At 35.5% G+C, this 22,226-nt stretch overlaps 1 protein-coding gene across 1 annotated transcript; it reads left to right on the top strand.

Annotated features, from left to right (window-relative positions):
- The first annotated feature begins 1,105 nt into the window (after window positions 1-1,105).
- LOC150084097 (uncharacterized) lies at window positions 1,106-17,075 on the top strand. The gene is made up of 10 exons (XM_090376110.1): window positions 1,106-1,202; window positions 2,745-2,898; window positions 8,638-8,791; window positions 9,602-9,802; window positions 10,534-10,783; window positions 10,936-11,107; window positions 11,199-11,361; window positions 12,711-12,881; window positions 12,966-13,066; window positions 16,687-17,075. Exons 1-10 carry the CDS (start codon window positions 1,106-1,108, stop codon window positions 16,934-16,936), a joined length of 1,713 nt encoding a protein of 570 aa, XP_090232236.1. The 3' UTR covers window positions 16,937-17,075.
- The last annotated feature ends 5,151 nt before the right edge of the window (window positions 17,076-22,226 follow it).

Here is a 22,226-nt window from a genome sequence, read left to right as displayed (position 1 = left end):
TATAGAAAGCACAGAAAGTCTCTCTTAATGTGATAGTAAAATGTAAATTGGTAGATTTAGAATCTGGTGTGAGCAGCATTTCTGAGCTTCTTAAACTCTTGCAGCACACGACATACGATTTGCCGTGTAGTCCAGCAACAGCTCCAGACAAACCAACAATCCATCCCTACTCAAAATCGTTCAAATGTACCTGACGTCTTCGAGCACATTCCAGAAGCATTGAACTCTCTCTCATTTAGAAAGAACACCCTACCGACACCACCAAAGGTAGGGTGTTCTTTACCTACAAGGTCATATGGCCCAATGTTACCACACCGACTATCTTGATAAAGTAATCACTTGTGGATTTATACCCAAACAATAAATCTAACACCTATTTTATAAATCGGATTTATATAAATAGCACAGTTGCCTTAAAGAGAAAATTAATGTACTTTGTGTCTAAGAACGCAACTTTTTTCATCAAATGGGTGTCTTCTATTGTGAACATCGATCATCTATTGCTGAGGTTTAGTGCTAATAAATCCTACAGACGTCCAGACAGGTCAGCATGCAAGCTGAACTCCTCCAAAGCTAATTTCTCTCCTGTCAACAAGATCAGTTAAGAGGCTGATTGGTCCTCAGAATTAGCTGACCTGGAAGCACTGGGGAATGACTCACAACTATCTCTTCATTAACAAGAAACTTGGTAAATCCTCCAAGACAAAACCATGGCTTAACAGGGTTATTAAGAAAGGGATTAAAAGAAGAAACTCTACAAGAACAAGAAGCTTTTAGCCACCAGTGGATTTTTGCGCTGATCTTCTCTATAAAATATTTGCAAATCTAAATGCTTTTAATCAACAAATTATTTATTTAATAAATTTAAATCTTATTATCGATTTGTATTATAAATTCATTAATAAAATTTTAAATTATTTCTGAATATAAAATATAATTTATTTGTGTAAAATATAAAATATCAAATATTTTATTTTCAACACTTAGCTTTTTCAGCTACCAGATGGCGCCACGATTATAGTGATTGATGACTTCCGTTTCCTAACTGAGAGTTCTCGATGTTAAGGGTGTTTTTGGATCAAAGAGTGGTCTAACAGGCTGATTCATGAAGCAGTGGAAATTTCTTTCTCGTCGTTCATCTTTAATTGCACAACATGCGTGTGTGTCTTCAGATCAACCTTTGGCATCTAAAATTGGAATTGGTAAATATTAAAACAAATATCATATCGATTTTAATTTATGCACTAAAATAAAATGGATGATGCGAACTGATTTCCAGCTAATCATGGCCTTTATTATTAACAAAATATTACGCAATCAAAATTGAGTGTCTAGTAATAATAAATTATTAATTTTACAGTAGAAATATTAATAAATTAACAAATAAATTAATTGTGCATTAATGGTAATAAATAAATAAATTTTAAGTAACTTATAATCACAATCAAGAAATGTAATGAAGTTTAACTGCGATATGCAGCGCCACCTGATAAAGAAGATCAGTAAAAATAAATATATACTATTTTTTAAAATAATTTATCATTAATAATATTCTAATAATAAATTATACAATAATTTTAATTATATAATAAATTTAATTGTTTATTAATAATAAAATAAATACATTTTAATTGTAATAATCAGCAAATATATTTTAATTGTAATTATGAAGTAAATAATAATATGTTTAATATATGTAGCGCCCTGAGAATAGACATTACGATAAACTAAATTAAATATTTTATTTTATTTTTTTCTTTGCATCTTTCTTTTAAAACTTTTAATGTCAGCTTTTTACGTAATATCAAGATGGATCAAAAAGACATAAGTGATGGAAGTTTTTAACGGTTCATGGACAAATTTATCAAATAAAAGATTCTTGTGAAGATTTAACTCGGCCACGTTAGCCGAGTTGGTGACTCCAACGAGGGTTGAATGTCTTTTTATTTCGTACGAGCCATTTTTTCCCCCTAGCATTTTATTTTATTTCATTATTGATTCGTTTCAATTAAAAATGGTTCAAATACTTTCAAAAATAAATTAAAATGAAAGTACTCAATGCTAAATATAGGACCATGATAGGCTTAATCTTCTGGAGCAGGAAATGAATTCATATTTGGAGAAGGGGTAGAAAAACGAACACAGGAACCTTTCCATCTCTAAGAGGGTAGCATTTTCTTGTTTGCATCTAGATGTTTAAAAAGTCAATATGCATATATATACATATATATATTCTTCACAACTGAATTTTAGATGTTTGGATGTACATATATAACAGATTATGAGTTTCTTGACATAAATGCAATTAAAAATTTCAGCATGCCTTAGTAAACATCCCTTCACTGAAAACTGACAAATCTGATCAGCTTGTCTGAAGATCATATAAAACTGACAGTTTGGAAGAGCCTTTTTGAATTTTAATATTAAATTTGTTAATTAAACACTTCTCAAGAACCGAATTAATAAGGGCAGGCATAAAAACGTCCTTTCCTGGATGAAAAGTAGTTTTTAAATTTTTGATCGCTATTTTTGTTAGAATTTCGATCATTTTCAAATAGGAGATAAAATATACGGTCTTTGCTCGTTTATAACGCGGTGGAGTTCAATTTTCCATCATGTAATGCCGTCACAGAATGTATTAAATTCAAAAGGCCTGCATATTTTTATTGAAAATTTTATCGTTTATATTTTTTAGAGCACGGTAGAAGTTTTTTTCTCTTTTTATTTCTTTTTTTTTCTTTCAGATATACTTCAAAAAGGAGGAAATGCAGCTGACGCGGCAGTTGCTATGGCCGCTGCTGTTGGAGTGCTGCTACCAGCCATGTCTGGCATAGGTGGAGATTGCTTTGCTTTATTTTATCGATTTTCAGATGGTAAAATATTAGGATTAAATGGAAGGTAAACAAACAAACAAAAAAAGTATTTTATATTGGAGTTCAGAATTACTCTCAAAGTTTGTAAATATAATAGGATATTACCCAGTGAGTTGCTCATTTTTTCTTCAAATTATTTTTAATTTAATAACTTCTAAGCGTGTATTTTTGCCTAAATATCGAACAGAAACTTGCCAAAACCACTTCAACTGCCACACCCACCTCCAGAAAAAGGAAAGGTGGGAACATGCAGTAAAATCAACGTTGATTGTTCTACACCTTTTAAACTCTCAGTAATATTCGAGCACTGCCTTTAACATAACTGTTTCCCTTTCAGAAAATCAACTCGAACACCCTTTGGTCAAGATATGTTAGCCTTGACACTGTTCCAGTAGCGCACGCTCAGAACGTAACAAAAACATTTCATCATGCTTATCGAACGAGAGTTGGTTTTAGATATTGCTCTTATCTGCTAATGGACAAGTGGTACCGATAAATAATTTAGTAATATATATATATATATATATGAGAGAGAGCAGGAAAGGAGCCCTGTTATATTCAAACATAAGCAAATGAGATGAATATTTTGCGTTGTGCATATTATTGGCAAGGCAATTTAGGTCATGACGTTCAGTAATCGTAAGTTGGTTGGACAGTTTGCATGATGAAAAACCATTTCCTACAAACTTTTCATGACTTGAACATTATACATTTTGAGATCAAATTAAAGTCTTAAATTTTAACCAGCTTCAGTTGTGGTTAAAAGTGGTGGTGGTCTGAATTGTACCATAGTATATCACTATTTCCATGATTTTAGTAGATCCAAGTGTGTTGATGTGTGGCCCTGATCATAAAGTTTTATTTATTTTATTATTATTATTATTATTATTATTATTATTATATGCTTGTTGGATCACGTGACTGCATGGGTCAGCAGTGTTGTGTAATACGAGTTGTGTGAATTCAGTTTTGTGGTAGCAGGATGGATTTTATAAATTGCCAAAATTAGGTGTAAGAGCAAATTGACGCAAAGAGGCCACACTCTTTCATCCTCAAAAAAGAGATAAAGGTGATCTGGTTCTATCCAAATATTTATCTAAGAGCTTGTCTAGACTATTGAGAGAACTTCATCTTCTTGGTAGCAGAGTGGTTATAATCACCATCCTTTGCACTCTTGCAGAAAAGGACTTGGGGGTTCACATACCTCTAATGATGCAAAGAACTTTTATGAGCTTTTTTCACTCCGTTGCTGATGGTCTTAGGATAAGACCAACAGGATAAGGTTTTATCTTCTCTACCCTAGAAACTTTGATTTTTCGTATTAATATTACACTTCTTCTTCTTCCAGTCACATAGTTTCCTGAGGAGCTGTTGTGGCCATCAACAAAATCCATCGATCCATCATATGCTATATGAGCGGAATCGCAAAATGTCACGCCCAAAAATTCACTGATCCCATCCTTCCACCTAGTTGCAGGTCTTCCTTTAACAGCAGTTTTTGGAGTTGGTTTTGTTATGGTCTCTGTGGCATCAGATAATGGATGGATGGACACGTAACCTGGACCATTCAGAGATGCGTCCTGATTTCCAGACGTGTTGATACTGTCGAACGGGAACAGTGCAATTTCTGTACCACCACCGCGATAGAGTGACACACGCGTCGGGCACCCACTATCATCCCTCTTTCAAAGTCGGTTAACTCATGACGTTTATCCATATTGACACTGAATTACTGTCTACGTGAATGCAGTGTACCTCTATACCTACAAAGCAGAGAGTTCGTCCACTAGCGAGAGGGATGACAGCGTCGCGTTGCCCAGGAACCTGGTATCCCATGAATTCTGTCCTTTCAGTGTATAATGATATATGATTACAGAGGACAGTTAGACTCCGAAGTTAAAATAAAACAAATTTGGGACGCAATATTACATTAAGCATACGATCACGGAAATATTGCGCTCCCTCAGAAGATCGATGCCAGCAACTGGGCGTTAAGGTTTTGCCTTATGTCCAACTTAGAATGCTCACAAAGCCATTTTGTTCAATAAACGGTAACACAGCTGCATAAAAACCACCATTTCGATCCAAAGATAACTACCATTTGGATGACAACAAGGTAGTCGATAATGGAAAAATCTGGGGAGTATTGTACAGTCAGACACGAACTCGGAGTTAAGGTTTTTGGAGAAGAGCAGCCTCAACACTATTAGACTAAAAAGCGACCCCCAATTTTTAATCTAATAGTGTTTACCATCAATTAAAATATTTTCTCAATAAAGTAGAGACCCAGAATTTTCTTTACAGTCATCATCCATTAGCCTGCTGAGTGTGTCAGACATCAGTAGACAGTCATCTTAACTTGTAGCAAGGCTAATCGAATTCATTTTAATTCAAAATGAATTCACAATCGACTGGTTGGTTGTTGTAGGGTTTTAGATACATCAGAAACTTGGGTCATATTGCGTCGTATATAATATGTCTGTTAATTGCGTGTGTTCTGTGGTCGATTTTCAGTTTGCTGGATGAAAAACCCGGTTTTGGGAAGAAACAATCATCCTACTCTGGCATGAGATCCACTACCTCAGCCACGTTTTTAAAAATACCCATAAAAAGTCCTCGTGTCCTCCCCATACTGGGTCTTTTCCACCCGATGTGGCAAGGACGGTGATTATACTAACTGTTACACCCACGTGGACTTAACAAAGCTTGTGAAGATGACTTCCATAACGGATTTCTCACACACATCCTGTAAATGTTCAGTGGGGTTAAGATCGGTGCTGTGGGTTGCCTTTTCATTCGTCCCTTTCCGTTTCTCTTTTTACAGCACGGATTGCACTTTATAATAGGGGGCATTGCCCTGCTGAAACTATTCTGAGATCTCTGTGTCAAAATACGCGATCAGCTACTTCGGGATTTGTGGGGGTGGCGTTTTAAATGATGAACAATCTATCTCTATTTATCCCTGGCTGGGTCGCCAATTGTGGGGGGTGGGGTTTCTTCTTATATATATATATATATTTCTTTTTATTTTGTTATTATTTGTTATTTATATTTATTATTGATTATATTCTTAAAATCCCCACTTTGCATCTGACTTGTTATCTCACAGAAGAATTCCGGTTCTGGGGGAGTTTCTATATTAGAGCACTCCTCCTTTGGGTTTTGCTGTGTGTTCAGAAATGACCAAACTCCATTTTCATTAAGTGAAATACAATCAGTTTATTATACATACTTACAAATAAAAGATAAGACAAATCATTACACATTATTCACTTCATATATAGGTACAGGGCATGGATTATGTTCCTGGTCATCAGGCTCCCCCATCCATCATCTTCTTCTTACTATATGCCCACTAACATCTCGTACAATCAGTTTAATTTCTCTTTCTTAATTACAATTGACATTTATTATTTATTTATTTATATCTTCCTTTTTCATACCTATCTAGCACAATCCTACATTCTTCTTCATGGTTGAAACAATTCTTCTTCTGGAATTATGTCCACTCTACAAACTATTCTATTCTATTCTATTCTATTCTATTCTATTCTCTCCCCAGCACTTTAAAGTTACATGTTAATGAAATATACATGGGATTATTTATTTCTTCATTCCCTCAGGTAAACTTCAGCATATAGCGACTAACTTCTCTACATCAGTAACATTATATAAGTAACATACAACTGTACCTGCTCTATAGGCTAACCCGTCCAAAATTATTACTTTTACTCCATTGATTAATCAGTAAATAAATCATAACTGTAAACCATCCTTCATAAACTATTTCTATGATATTTCCTTACTTATCTATACCTTAACTTAACTCTTAACTGTATGCTTCCCTAAATCTCACTTAATATTTATCTATCTTCCCTGCAGTCCTTTGCAATTACATAGAGGTAAATTCGTTGTTTAACCACTTACTTCTGGGGATTTGGATCTTACCGCTAATACAACGTGTGGCCAGTGGCTTTCTGCTCTGCATCGGGTCCTCCTTTGGTTTGGGAACGTTCATCTGGAATGCTAAACTCAGCCAGGGACACTTTTCGCTTTGCCGATCATCCTGGTCTCGTATCCTTCTTTGCTGCGCCGGATCATTCAGTAGGGGTCGCTTCCCATCGCTTTATTTCCACAGGACGGTACGGTGTTCTTCTCGCTGTCCTCCTTTCAAATATATCTCTCGGTGGACGCTTTCGGACTTCTGTGATTCGTCTCGAGAAAGTTCCCCTTTCTGTAACTCATCTATACTTCATTAAAACTATCAGAATTTAGTGAACTCACCATAACTGGTTCTACTGGTGGATCGCTTCCGGGGACTGTTTCCTGGGCCTATCTTTCCAAAAAATCACTCTCGAAGAAAACTTTATCATCTTCCGAAAAACTTTATTATCTCCAAAAAAACTTTATCACATCTCGAAAAATCATCTCCGAAAAACTTCATCACATATCTAAAACATCTTATCACACATTTTCACTTTTTCTACCCCCGTTTTGCACGCGCTCTTCCCCTTTTATTTCCCAAAATTTAGTAACGCCCCTCCTTTCCTCAACCAATCACTTCTATCTGACCATCATCGTCCCCTTCCGGTGTAGAGAGAACTTCCGTTTCTATAGAATTCTCGAATCTTCTGGAAATGACCAGAATTTTCTGGAGCTCGGTACCCATCCGGCAAACATCTGCGTCCATTTTCTTGATTCGTCTCGCCTTATTATAAAATGACCACACCTGCTCTGTTTGCAGTAAACAAGAGCGCCCCCGCTGGTACCCCTATTGTCATCTCTGGACCAAACCGTCCCTTGCCATACTATCAGTTGACCCCCCACTGTTCCGTCTTGCTATCTTCGCTTGCTGTTTCCGGTGTGGGCACTGATCGTATATCTGTTTCTAATGTTTTTCTTCAAGGTATATTTGCTTGTACTTTAAATTTAACCTCTTAAATTAATTCCATTAGCGCGAGACCCATTATCTTAAACAATATTAGTGACTTTAAGTGTTTTCTTTTGTGGTTTACAATATCACTATCTAGCGTTCTTTCTTAAATTATATTTAAATTTAACTTGTAAGACTTTGTGTCTTACAGATTCAACTTCTGCATCTGTAGTGAGTAGCACAGTTGGTAGAATGGCTGTCCTCCTCACACCTGGTTGAAAAGAACTGAATTCGAATCCCGTCTATGACGTGAGGAATTTTAATGGGTTTTTTCACAACGTAAAAAGACTGCGTTTAGTCGTTTTGAGGCGTGGCGTGGGTGGCATGGTTTTCCATCCAGCAATATAGGGCTGGGACGAGGGCTAATTGGCTTTTCACACTGGTAACTGTCCTGATTCAAGAGGTCCAACGGCTCGCAATCTCAAAGAATCATCTAAATTACAATGACTTGCCATCCTGAGTAATGATGTGGCTATTCCACTGAGCAAGCCAATAAATGGGTCTGTAAGATGGTAGATCGATTTCTATTGGATAATCGGAATTTGAATGCCGGGATGTTTTATTATATCAAATATTCGACTTCGGCGACACTATTCATAACAAAATATCCACGAAAAACATTTTGTTCTTTTACTTTTGTCTAGCAGTGTACAATTTAGTGCATACGCGATTATTTTTGTGATTTCCTCATCACGAGTTTCAAATTACAAACTTAATTTATGCCCTGTGCTGCCATCTCTTGATAATATTGCAAATGACATTAAATGAACTAATAATATTGTAATGTCTATAATGCTGCTTGTTACACGGGTTTTGTTTATTTATTTGCAGTGGTCGAAGTGCAGCGAAGGCAACACTTGGACTTGTACGATCTCACGGATTCCATAATGACAATCTCCTTCCACCAAATCATGGATTAGCGGTGACTGTCCCAGGCGCTGTACTCGGTATGAGGGACTGTGTCCAAAGATTTGGATCTGGAAAGGTATACATTGATAAACGTATACAGAAGATATTTGTTGACATTAGACTTAAACTTATCTAGAAATTGAAGTCTAATAGTGACAAGTTATTTCTATCTTCTCAACCTTCAACTCATGCACGGTACTTGTTACCGTTGATGGGTTGAAGGTTCAGAAGTGAGAAAATACTGAAGATTGGTTCTAGGTCCTAAAACCTTTCGTGCTTGGGATTTTCATAAAAAAAAAAAACCCAATACAATGTACTTTGATGCTGTCCCATTGATTGATTGTTCCAATGGCTGATTGTTCCGTTTCTGATATGAAGGCAACCTCAGGAGATCCCACAATCGCGCCCTTTTTATACTCTGTGACATCTTTAATAAGTCCCATAACTGCTACTTTGTCACTTTGACTTGCACGACAGATGAGTATTACCACTACTCTATCTCAGGACAGGATGGTCACAATTTAGTGATCACTAAGCGTATATACATAATTTGCTTATTGTCTTCGTGTCCGTTCGCATGTAATAACTGAACTTCCAATGAAGGAATTTTCATAAAATTTTATCTTTGACTCTTTTCGAAAAAAATTTCATGCCATCTCAAATTTCATTAAAATCGAACCAATAGAAATCCATAAATTGCTTTTTCTTTGTCCGTCCGTCCACATGTAATAGCTCAACTCCCAGTAAATGGATTTTCATAAAATTATGTTTTGTACATGAGAATTGCTTTTTACTCTATTTTTCATAAATCATTTTTTATTACTATTAGCTAACGCGCCTGAAATATCATGCACTGCGTACATTAATTAATTTGTTTCTTTTCTAGTTTTCATTTTCAGAACTACTCATGCCGTCCATTCAGCTAGCTCGTGAGGGTTTTCCTGTAGCTGAGGCCACTGCTTACTACTGGGCACAGCATGAAAGCGAACTAAGGGCATCTAGAAATGGTAATGAATTACTGATTAATGGAGTAGCACCACGTGCAGGAGAAATCATGAGAAATGAGAATTTGGCCTCCACTATGACGGTCAGTATTATTCCTTAGAGCTTTAGATACAACTTTTTTGAATGTTCTACACAACCTCATTGGGTTTTAGATGACACTTCCTTAACTCAATTAACTCCGATTCCAATTCTGTGGTCAACTTTCTCTTTTGCTGGACGAAAAACCCGAATTTCCTGGAGAAAAAACCATACTACCTTCGCCAAAGACCGAATAACTTAGCCAAGTTGTGAAAAAGTCCAATAAAAATTTCTCATGTCATTGACGGGACTCGAACTCAAGTGGTGTGGGGAGGATGGTGATTCTAGTAACTATGTTACCCATGAGGGCAGATTAGTAGGGAAAATTTCCTCTTCTGGTAACTCATCCTTCCTTGAGAAAAATATCCATGGATGAACGAACCACTTTTCAAGAGTCTGGTGGTGGTTTCAATTTCCCAAATAGCTAAAGAAACTCGCGAGCTTTTCTCATTAGATGGGTCTTTTGGCACTCATTGGGAAATCCTAACGAAGAAACCCTTATCAGCTTCGAGATATCCCCTTGTTTTTTGTGTGACCACCAGTTGAGATTATATATAACCTTACTGATTTTAATTCGATGGCTGTCAGTATTTTCAATATAACTTGAATTAAAATACGCCATTTATTTAAAGTTTATTTGTTAGTGTCTAGTGAATGGTCACGTGACAAAAATATGTTCAAATACTGAACTTCTTTTTTGAAAAGAAAAAAATAAGTTGTTCCATATGCATTTAGGCGATAGCCGAAAATGGAGCAGAGGGTTTCTACACCGGTCCTGTGGCTGAGAGCATTGTAAAGGAAGTACAAGACGCTGGTGGATGTCTGACCTTAGAAGATCTGAAATACCACTTGGAATCTCACTATTCAGTAATGCAGCCAATTGATACCGAATATCGAGATGTAAGAATGTGGGAGTTACCACCCAATACTCAAGGAGTAGCTGCTTTGTTGGCTCTAAACATTCTTCAGGGATTTGATCTAAAAGGTAAGTCACTATTCAACTTGTGTTATTTGGTGCTCATATTTACTCCAATAAAATATTCGACAGTTTCTTAATTTGTCTATCAGTCCATGGTTGAATCCTTATAATATTAGTCCAAAATAACAACTGGATGACATTTTACGTTTGTTTTTCAGAAATGACCCATAATTCCATTCAATATATCCACACCGTGTCTCAGTCCTTAAGGTTGGCGCTAAATGATACATTGCAGCATGTTGGTGATCCAAAATATTCTTCAATTCCACTGAATACTTTGCTTTCCAAAGAGTACGCCAAAGAAAGACAAAAGGATATCGACCCGGACAGGTAAGTTATCAAACGTTATATTTACGTTATATTTATATCATATATTTCATATGATATAAGCTATATGAAGAATTTTAATCTTTCATTTTAGACTGATTCAGAAAATTACTCCAGTTGCCACCATTGGGTCCGCATCAGACACCACCTACCTATGTGCAGTAGACGAACAGGGAAATGCCTGTTCTTTTATTACCAGCATTGCAAATTCTTTTGGAAGCACTTTAGTTCCTAGGGGGCGTGGATTTCCTCTACATGTAAGTGTAGTGATGTTCCAACTTGATAAATTCAAATTTAAATATACAAACACTACAAAAAATTAATCGCTTGTAGTATTTAGGGCATATAACAGTAGTTGTAGTAGTGTTTTAGGAGCCATATTGCTCCGTGTATACTGTCTGTAAATTGCATGTTCTGTGGTCGATTTTCTATTTGATGGATGAAAAACCAGAGTTTCTAGAGAAAAAACCATGCTACCCTCTCCTGAGACCAACTAACTCTGCCTGGTTGTGAAAAAGGCCTATAAAAATTCCTCACGTCATTGATGGAACTCGAACTCGGGTCTTTTCGATCCAGTCTGGGGAGGATGACCATTCTACCAACTGTGCTACTCACGAGGGCATTTGAGAGCACCGAAGGAATATCAAATTTTGCTTTCAATTGGAAAAATCTGCAACAGAAACAGATGAAATGTTAAAAACTGTTTATGGTGATGAAACGTTGTCATACCGATGGGTTCTAAGGGTATAACCGGTTCAAAGACGAACTTGAGAACGTTCGCGAAGACTCCCAAGATGTCTGCGTCCGTTAACCTTTCGAAATGAGAACAGAGTTGCAAAAGTCCGGGAAATTTTGCCCGAGATCGTCGCTTGGCCCTTAGAATGATAGCTGATAAGTTGGACATGAATACGACGATTCGTCAAATTCTGCATGAAGATTTGGGGTAATGGAAGTTGTGTGCAAAATTTGTGCGAAACGGATGAGAAGCAACGAAGTGTGTCGTCCTGCTGAGACTTCATTCAGACTTGTCAAGACTTCATTGTCACTGGAGATGAGCGTTGATTGTTGAGCGTTTCAGTACAACACACAGACGAAGCGTCAAAACATGCATTGGACTTAAATTCATCTCCAAGTCCCAAAAAAAGTATCGTTTACAGAAGATGAATCAACTATTCATCCTGCTCCTCCGACTTACAGCAGTGGACTTCTTCCTCTTTCCCAAGGTAAAACTTGCCCTCAGAGAAAACAGATTTCAGGACGTTGAGAACATAAAAAAAAAAAAAAAAAAATGCCCAACTGAAAAGAATCTCTTTGGACACGTTTGCTCTCTCTTTTCAGAAACTTTTTGAATGGCGCAATAAGTGCATTTATTCAGGTAGCGATTACTTTGAATAAAAAATAAAACTATTTTTGATCTCCTTCACTTTATGTTCTTTTTATTGCACCTGTTCCTTTTACTCCTTGAACTTCTTTGTCGTACCACGTTAATGTAATAAATCTCTTTACCGCAGTAAACTCATATTTTATCCAACTTTTGATCTGTGTTCAAATAGAAACAAAAAATTACTTTCTGCTAATGATTCAGAAGAATTTGTTTGTTTTGCAGAGTCGTGGTTGCCTGTTTAGTCTGGACGAAAACAGCCCCAATGTAATGGGTCCTCGCAAACTTCCACTACATACGATTATCCCTTCCATGATAACAGACAGAAAGAGCAACGATCTACTGGCAGTATATGGGGTAATGGGGGGTTGGATGCAAGCTCAAGGGCACGTTCAGGTAACAAGTTAATCTATAACGAATAATCCTGCCAATTTTCAATTGCAATGAACTTTCGTTGATCACGTGTTGCATTGTGTCCAGGTTTTACTTAACATGCTGGAATTCGGAATGACTCCTCAGCAAGCATTGGATGAGCCTAGATTTTATATCGGTCCTACAGGTACACTACGAGGCCAAATCAGGTAAGCAGTTATTTTAATTACAATAAAAGATTTATTACTCGTAATGCACGGGTATTACTGTCTTCCACTTATTTAATTAATTATAAATAATATTTTATTCTTTTTAAATTTTATGTTCCTTTTTAAACACAATTTTTTAATTTATTTTTTATTTTAATTATTTATTTTTTAAATTTTAATTATTTATTTATTTTTTATTTTAATTTTTTAATTTTTTATTTTATTTTTAATTTTTTTATTTTATTTTAATTTTTTTAATTTTTTATTTTAATTAATTTTTTTATTTTATTTTAATTTTTTAATTTTTTATTTTAATTAATTTTTAATATTAATTATTTTTTATTTTATTTTAATTAATTAATTTTTATATTTTTTTAGTTTTTAATTTTAAATTAATTTTTATTTATTTTTTTAGTTTTAATTCTAATTTTTAATTATTTTAAAATTATTTTTTATTTTAATTATTTTTTATTTTAATTATTTTTTATTTTAATTTTTATTTATTTTTTTAGTTTTAATTCTAATTTTTAATTATTTTAAAATTATTTTTTATTTTAATTATTTTAATTATATATTTATATTTATTTATTTTTTATGTATAGTTATTTATTTTTTATGTATATTTATTTATTTCAATATTGTATATATACAGTATATTCATTTTTTATATTTATTTATTTTTTATGTATATTTATTTATTTTAATATTGTTTATATATATATTTTTTTTTATATTTATTTATTTTTTTTTATTGATTATTAAATTTTTATTTGTTTATTAATTTTATTTATTTTTATTCATTTAGTTTATTTATTTTTATTTATTTATTTTTCTTATTTACTAATTATTATAAAAAATTTTAAAAAATTATAAATTGTTATTTTTTATTTACTACTATTATTTATAAAGAAACACTATAACTACCCATTTAAACTAAATTAAATATTTATTCAAGATATACGATTCAAATTTTTATTGTTTTAAGTCAGTATTTAATCTTTAAAATTTAATTTTAATTTTTTTAAATTAATTACTGTAATAGAATAGTTAATTAATTAATAGGATAGATATTATAGAAATGGTATTTCCTGAATATATATGATATCCAAGAAATACTACTTTCATATTCCTCATTACTTTATTAAATATTTCATATTTAATATTTAATAAATTAATTTATTATATTATTTTTATTAATTTAATAAATTAATTTAATAAATGTTAGATTTAAAAAAAGAGCTTTTATTGTGTCATTTAATATTTTGTGCTGAAACCTTTTGCTTTTATGATGGTCTTCAGTCTTTTGGCATGATCTCTACCAGTTTTTTAAAAATGTCAGGTGATCTGTTCCTCCACTCGTCCTTTAGCGCAGCCTTTAGGTTCGGCCTTGTTCTTTGGGCTATCTCTGCACGTACCCGACCATCCAGTACATCCCATAGATGCTCAATACGATTCAGATCAGTAGTCTCGGCTGGCCAATCCAACTTTTCCACGCCCATGTCCTCAAACTACTCTGATACGACGCGAGCAGTATGACATGTCTTACTGATACAGGTATGGCCTTCCCCGAAGTATTGCTTTTATGTTGGAAGAACATAATTGTCCAGGATTGCCTGGTATTGCACAGCATTCATGGTTTTGTTGATAACGACTAATGGCCCAAGGCAAACCATGAAAGGAGCCCCATACCATGACACAGACTCCATCAAACTTCATTGTTGGGAGGATACAATCAAGAAGGAACTGTTCCCCTGGCATTCGCCACACCCAGGAACGGCTATCAGGCTAATAGAGTGCGAACATCGACCCGTCTGTCCATAGGACTCTTTTCCACTGCTCTACAGTCCAGGATTCGCGCTCCTTACAGCATGTTAATCGGCGTCTAGCATTTGTTCAGATGATCAATTCTGTTGAGGTAATTCTGTGGAACGTGTCATCTTGCACGCCCACTTTTGCAATTGTCTGTTCGAAGCCCAGTGTGCATATTTATAGCAAGTTCTGTGACGTGTTGCATGCATAGGACCTGTTTCCCCATCCATGGAGGGGTGTCCGGATATTAATGATAAGGCAGTGTATATGTATATCTAATAATCAAAATGTTGAAAAAAATTGACTCAAAATTTACCCTTGCTTAAAAATGTATGTCTTTTGGGATAAACTGATTATTTATCCCTCCTCTCGGAATCTTCGCAATACCCCATAAGAGTTGTGGCGATCTGCGCAATTTAATAACCATCTCTCTAACTTAAAAATTAATAGAATATATGCTAATTTGGATACATCTAAAATTTTTAATACGTATTCGTTTCGGGAAATAATACACATTCTCATCATCAGAATTAATGAAGTGGAATTACCGAGTTTCATCTTAAATGAAGACTTTTGTAAGTGGTCATGTATCAAAAAACTCACTGCCTGTTTCCTAGCAACCATGGTCACGTTGTCCCTCGAAGGGCCGATGAAACCGTGTAACTCCATTCTAAGTCCATATGACAAGACTTGTCTTTCTTTTTCTTCAATTAGAAAAGGAAAATAAAAGGAAAAAATAACACTGCTTAGCATTTTATGTTATATACACATTACATACACTCAAAACATACAGTGAGTTGACTTTGCATTAACAACACCTACTAGTACTTTTTGGGGCCACCTTTTTCCAGGGAGCGTACCACGTCTTGGCATGGATTTCACAAGTTTGCTGACTGAAATTTGCGGCACCCTACCACAAGCTGTGGGGTGTCTCAAATTTCAGGTAGATGATTGTAAAATCGAATGTCCCTTTCCAGTACGTCTCAGATATGCTCAGTTTGGTTGAGATCGGTGAGTTGGACAGCAATGAGTAGATGGAGATTCATTGTCATGTTCCTGAAACCAATTAACAACCTGCCAGGCCTTGTGGCATGGCGCGTTGTCTTGTTCATAGTCGATAGAAAGGTAAACGTTCCCATCGAGCTGTTGATTAACAGTAACTAGAGAACCAATGTCACAAAAACAATCCCCAAATCATAGCCACCACCTCCAGCCTGTCAAACACCAACAGTGCATCCAGGTGCCGTGACCTCATGTTTCTTTCTTCAGATATGGATGCGCCCATCAGCATGGTAGAATTGGAAGCAGGCTTGGTCAGACCAGGTGACAGATTTCCACATGTGAGTGGTGTAGTATTGGCCCTGAGGTGCCCATGCAAGGCGCAGTTTCTTGTGTCTCGCACTAGGCATGGGCACCCGTAACGGCCGCCGACCTGCCATAGTCTATACGCCAGCTAATGTCCGGTGCATCTGTGGATTACCTGGGCCACTGTGCTGCATTGCTCCTGTGTGACCCACGTGGGATCATTGTCCGACCGCTGATGAGTCAATCATAATAGACTCGTAATACCACAGAACAGAATAATTCCAGCTTCGAAATAGGAAAGATCTCAACGCTGACCTATTCTTACTTGTAGACACTTAAAAACTGATCGCCACGTGGAACTATAATCTTTTACCAGCCGTTCCCGACTTTTAATCTTCACCAGCATCAGAGACCAGTCCATTCCTACACAAGGGGACGTTGCTAATGCAAAGCCAGCTCAGTGTATATTCTTATATTTTATTAATAAAAATGTTACTCGTTTATAGCGAACAATTGAAAAATCTGTCGCTGGAGGAAGGAATATCCGAAAAGGTTCTGAAAGCACTTCGAAAGAAAGGACATCACATTGATCAACTAGTGTGTGACTACGAGAGAAATATATTTGGAAGGGGACACATTATTGCTAGGCGTTCTCTTTGGGAGAAGGATAAAATAGAGGACTTTCAAGAAGAATCAAAGAGGGTTCTGTGGGCTGGAGCGGATCCAAGACTGGATGGAATATCTCTTGGATACTAGATGGACTATCTGTGGCACGAAGAGATCCTTTGGAAGGGAACTGTACGGATTGGTTTCTTTACTACCATTCAGAAGATGAGTGTAATTTAAAATGAGCGGATCATGGTATTAGATCTCTTAACCTAAGGAACTTCTCAAACTCAATGAAAATTTAATTAAATTATTTAAAATATAAATTTTAATAATAATTTTTAAAATAATGTTAAAAATTTATCTAAATAATCTATTTTTAATGGAGATTACTTATAGGACGAATAGTTTTTTTATGTTCATACTGAATATTTTTTATAAACGGTGCCATTTATTGGAAAAAATCAAACAAACAAACAATTCGCTGGATTTTTTTTAGTAATCAATCAATTTTCAGATATGAAATAAAGCTAAAAAGTTAATTATTACTTAGTTTTAATTTTCTACATAAAATTAATATTTTTCATTTAATCTAATGATTAACTAAAGAAAGACGTTGTGCTTCTTGAAAGGATCCATAGACGAGTAACTCACCTGGTGAGATTGGCAAAAGGGCAAAAGAGCTGACCTTCGAAACTAGGCACCTTAGAGGCGACTTGATTTAGGTGTTTAAGGCTCTGAGGCATAAGTAAAATGAATGAGGGCGAAATTTGCGCGGTTATAAATTATTCTAGAACAAGGGAACAAGGAGATGTTTAGACTGGATTGCAGGAAGTTGTATTTTATCCAGCGAATTATAAATTACTGAATAAGTTACCTACATGGGTGGTGGAGGCTGACAGTTTGGGGAGATTCAAAGGTCAGCTGGATAATTACCTACGGGAGGAGGGAAACACATAGGTTGTCTATTTCCTTTCTCTTATTATTATTATTCTTTTATTTTATTTATTTTGTTATTTTATTTATTTATTATTATTTTTATTTATTTATTTATGTATTTTTGGCTGGTGCAGCATAAGCCATAGGCTTCCTTGCACCATGTGGCTATTGCTAATACTAATACAGTACTAATTAAATAATTAAATCGATTATGGAAATCATTCGATTATGACAAATAATTTGATTATGGAATAAATCAGTCAACTAATGAAGGGTTCTTAGTCACGAATGGTCATTAGTATCTCAAATGGAGAGCCTTATGGTAATTGAAAAGAGTTTCTAGTACCCGGCTTGGCCTAAAACTGAGGAACTAACGAAAACGTTGTCTATTTAAGTTTTTCCGGTTGTTGTTGTTGTTGTTGTTGTTGTTGTTGTGAATGACAAGGGTAGGAGAAGCGACTCCGACTCCTTCCTGGAGAAGCGATTAAAGTCTTGGAGGAGAAGCGACTGGCAGGTGAGGACCGTGCAAGACTCCACGCAGGCGCCTCCCCACTGGCTCACCACCACTGGCTCATCACTGGCTCTCTAAGTACCTCCAGAGAGCCAGTGATCGCAAAATTTATAAATGGCCTTCATAGAATTAATTATTAACTAACTATTTAGCAATATTTTAAAATTATATTTAAAATATTAAAAATATTTTAAAATTATATTTTAAACCTACTCGTTGAGCTCTTTCCAACGGTGCATAATAAGCTATAGGTTGTCGGCAACATTTGATATAATTTTGATATGTTGGCCCAAATGATGTACAGACCCACGCAAAGTTTCAAGTGAATAGGTTGAGTGGTTCTAGAGATACAATGCTGTGACAGACGGACAGACAGACAAGCGAGTGACATTATAAGGGCCCTTCTTTAGACTACGGACCCTAAAAATCATTCGATTATGGCAAATCATTCGATTATAATCATACCAGTTGAATTATTTGTTCAATTATGGAAAATCATTTGGTTATTTCGATTATGGAAAATCGTTTGGTAATTTCGATTATGGAAAGTCGTTTGGTAATTTCGATTATGGAAAATCATTGGAATGATTCATTCAATTATGGAAAATCGTTTGGTAATTTCGATTATGGAAAATCGTTTGGTAATTTCGATTATGGAAAATCGTTTGGTAATTTCGATTATGGAAAATCGTTTGGTAATTTCGATTATGGAAAATCGTTTGGTAATTTCGATTATGGAAAATCATTGGAATGATTCATTCGATTATGGAACCCATTAGATTATGGCAAGTCATTCGATTATACTCATTTTCCATTATTTCAATTATGGAAAATCATATGACTATTTAGATTGTACTCGTATCATTCGAATGATTCATTCGATTTTGAAATTTATTTCGGTTATGTCATTCGAATGATTTAATCATATGATTAGTAGTTAGTAATCATTCGATTATATCGATTATTGAAAAATCTTTATTATTGAAAAATCTCTATTATTGATTATTCGATTATGGAAATCATTCGATTATGCCCATCACCAGATAAGATCTAATGACTCCTACTTTAATTTCTGCAAAAAATAATTGTCATGGTTTAGTGAAGAAGGATTATCTCCAAAAAATATTAAGACCATAGATTAACCTTGATAAGAATAAAATCATCTAGCACAGGACCGAGTTCAGCGCCATCTTACGGTAACTCTTCATGTGACCGTGTGTTTGACAATTATTAACTTACGCGTCTCTATGACAAAAAGTTTTTATGGTTTGCACTCAATAGTCATCCTAACCTATTATTTTTCGATTTGCAAAGTAAATAATATGCACTGCTCTAAACATGTTATTGCGTTCACTTTTATTAAGACTGAGCAAGCGCAGTAGGTTTTCTCTGGTGATGTGGTGTTTATATCATTTCTAAGTGCATATCGTGCATCTTGACGCGGATGGACTGGAGTGCTTTGAAACCAACTTGGCTGGGATTTAATAAGCTGTGAAATTATGGTAATCAACTAAGATGGGTTGATCTTCTGGAACTCTTCATTTATATTTGTTAATTTTTTTTCCCATGGAATTCATTCATACGGCCTCTGTAGTCAAGTGGTCAGGAGCCTGAGTGCAGTACCACGCTCCTTGAGTACACCGGGGTTCAAGGCCCTGACTGCTAAATATGGTCGATCTGCCAACCCGCACTGGACCAGCGTGGCAGATTATGATCCATTTCCCTCAACATGAATCATTGAGGAGGCTTCCATCCTGCAGTGGGTTGATAATGGCTTTAGTTTACATTCATAACGTCTTATGAAACCAACTTTTGAAACGGAAGAAAAGAGTTCTTAGAAGTTTTTAAAATAAATCCTTCTGGTTATGATTATTAAAAATCAATCGGGACAAGCTTGACTTATTTTTCAAACTACATGGTTTTTAACGCTGGGAATCAAGAGAGACAGCGCAATCGATGACCAGAAGTGGATCATTACATCTTGCTTAAAGCTGCGAAATGATTCAACGAGACTCACAGTGATAGAAAGTCAGAGTTGATAGAACGAAGAGAGTTGAATATGATCTCACGTTGGATGACCCTTCTTCATCACTTGAAAAAATCGTTAACTGTGGGTTTTGAAAAAGTGTTTTTGTGCACGAGTATTGTGGAGGAAATGAATGTCGATAGTTCATTAATACTTGAATTTCTGAGACATGTTTTGTATACACTACATTGTCAAAAGTATAGAGAAACTACGAGGAAATGTCACAGCGCAATTGTAAAGGAAACATGTTGATAGTTCGTTACTATCTTGTATTCGTTTTTGTGCAGCCATCCTTAAATTTCTGAGACATGTTTTTCATACTAGTATGTTGTCAAAAGTATTGGGAAACTAAGAAGAAATGCATCAGTGCCTTACAGATACACTTGACAAATGACAACTTATTTTTATAGAGCAGTTTTTAATTGGCAAGGAATCCTTGATGAGCCTTCACCAGTGTTTTCAACTCTTCTCGCTGAATTTTCTTATTCAATTTTTCGAGAATATGCCAAGTAAGTATCTATTTTTATTACGTTAATCATTAATTAAAAGCATTGGGATTTGAATAAATTTCTACTTTTTAACATTAACCAGGAGTTTAAGACGTCAACAAGGGTTAAAGTCTGTACGAATACACTACACGCAGAGTTCCACGGCCTCAATTTCAATGAAAGAGCGATGGCCCGTAAGCCAAACATGACCAACCGCAAAAAGCAGTCTCGCCATGCATGGTGCAACAAACGCCTTAATTGATTGACATCGATTCCATGGAGTAACGAATATCGTTAGATCAGATGGGCAGGTGTGGAGGATGTTTGGAGCGTTGTAGTAACAATGAAGTCCAGAGAAGGCAAGATTACTACGTGGCACTCTTTCTCATGATATGGTCTAGGACCTTTGCTGGTTGAGCTGGGAATCATGAACACTGATACGTACCTTAAATTTTAAACAGTTCCATGCTCCCTATGAAGTGAAAAGTTTTGGTACAAATCTATATTTTTTAAAATAGGATAACGCTCCATGCCTGTTCGAGAATTAGTTTTTGGACATGAATGTGGACAATTTAGCAAGGCTAGAATTTATTACAGAACTTATTGGGAAAATCAATGGTCCCTCTCTTGATATTTATAAATCGGATTAGGATACCTTTCTCTACAGAAAAATATACGTTGAAAATCAACCATAACATTGGAGCAACGTTGGACCCAGCTGATATGTTCACATCAGTTTAAGCGGGCCCCTTCTCTCTGATGACATAAATCATGGATTGTCTTGCAATGGGGGATTTACTGCCCCCATTGGAGATCAAACCTCATCTTTCCTTTTACGCTGTCTTCCACAGTTGTTAAAATAATACGAAACGAACAGCTGGTTTGCATAATGCCGAAGTCAGCTTTCATTGATTGAAATTCAGACTACAATATACAGAGCCAACCAGGAGAATCAATAGTTTTCGAATAGTCCTTTGGTTTGTCATTTGCCTTTAATTACCTACTTTATACTGAGTGACCTTGACCGCGTAATGAGATACATTTTCACAAAGTTGCACGAAGGAGCGTGACCTTGAAAATGAGTTACGTCAAGGCTTTTGGGACTTTGTACGTCGAGCTAGATACGGTCTGCGTGTTCCACACACATCCAATGACAATTATAACTGCCATTACATGCACACACACACACAAAAAGAGAGAGAGAGGGGAGGGGAGAGGAACTTTGTTGCTATGGGAACTGTTGGAAACTCCGTAATGAAAATATAACACTTGATTATTTAAATAAATCAAACTGTGGTTAGTTGATGAATCATTAAGTCCCGGTGTTCTTAGAAGGATATAAATATTTAATACAGGATGTTACCATTCGGATTTTGTCCGGAAATGTGTCGAAATATCCGGATCTCGCATCCACCCCCATTCTAACGATTGCCAGTACAGGGGTGGAGCGTTAAAAACATGTTAATTCAGTTAAAC

The sequence above is a fragment of the Mastigoproctus giganteus genome, chromosome 6 (genome assembly GCF_048544385.1).
Source record: "Mastigoproctus giganteus isolate SK-2022 chromosome 6, ASM4854438v1, whole genome shotgun sequence".
Lineage (NCBI taxonomy): Eukaryota > Metazoa > Arthropoda > Arachnida > Uropygi > Thelyphonidae > Mastigoproctus > Mastigoproctus giganteus.
Note: the sequence above shows the minus strand (reverse complement) of the source record. Positions and strands in the feature narration are given on the sequence as shown.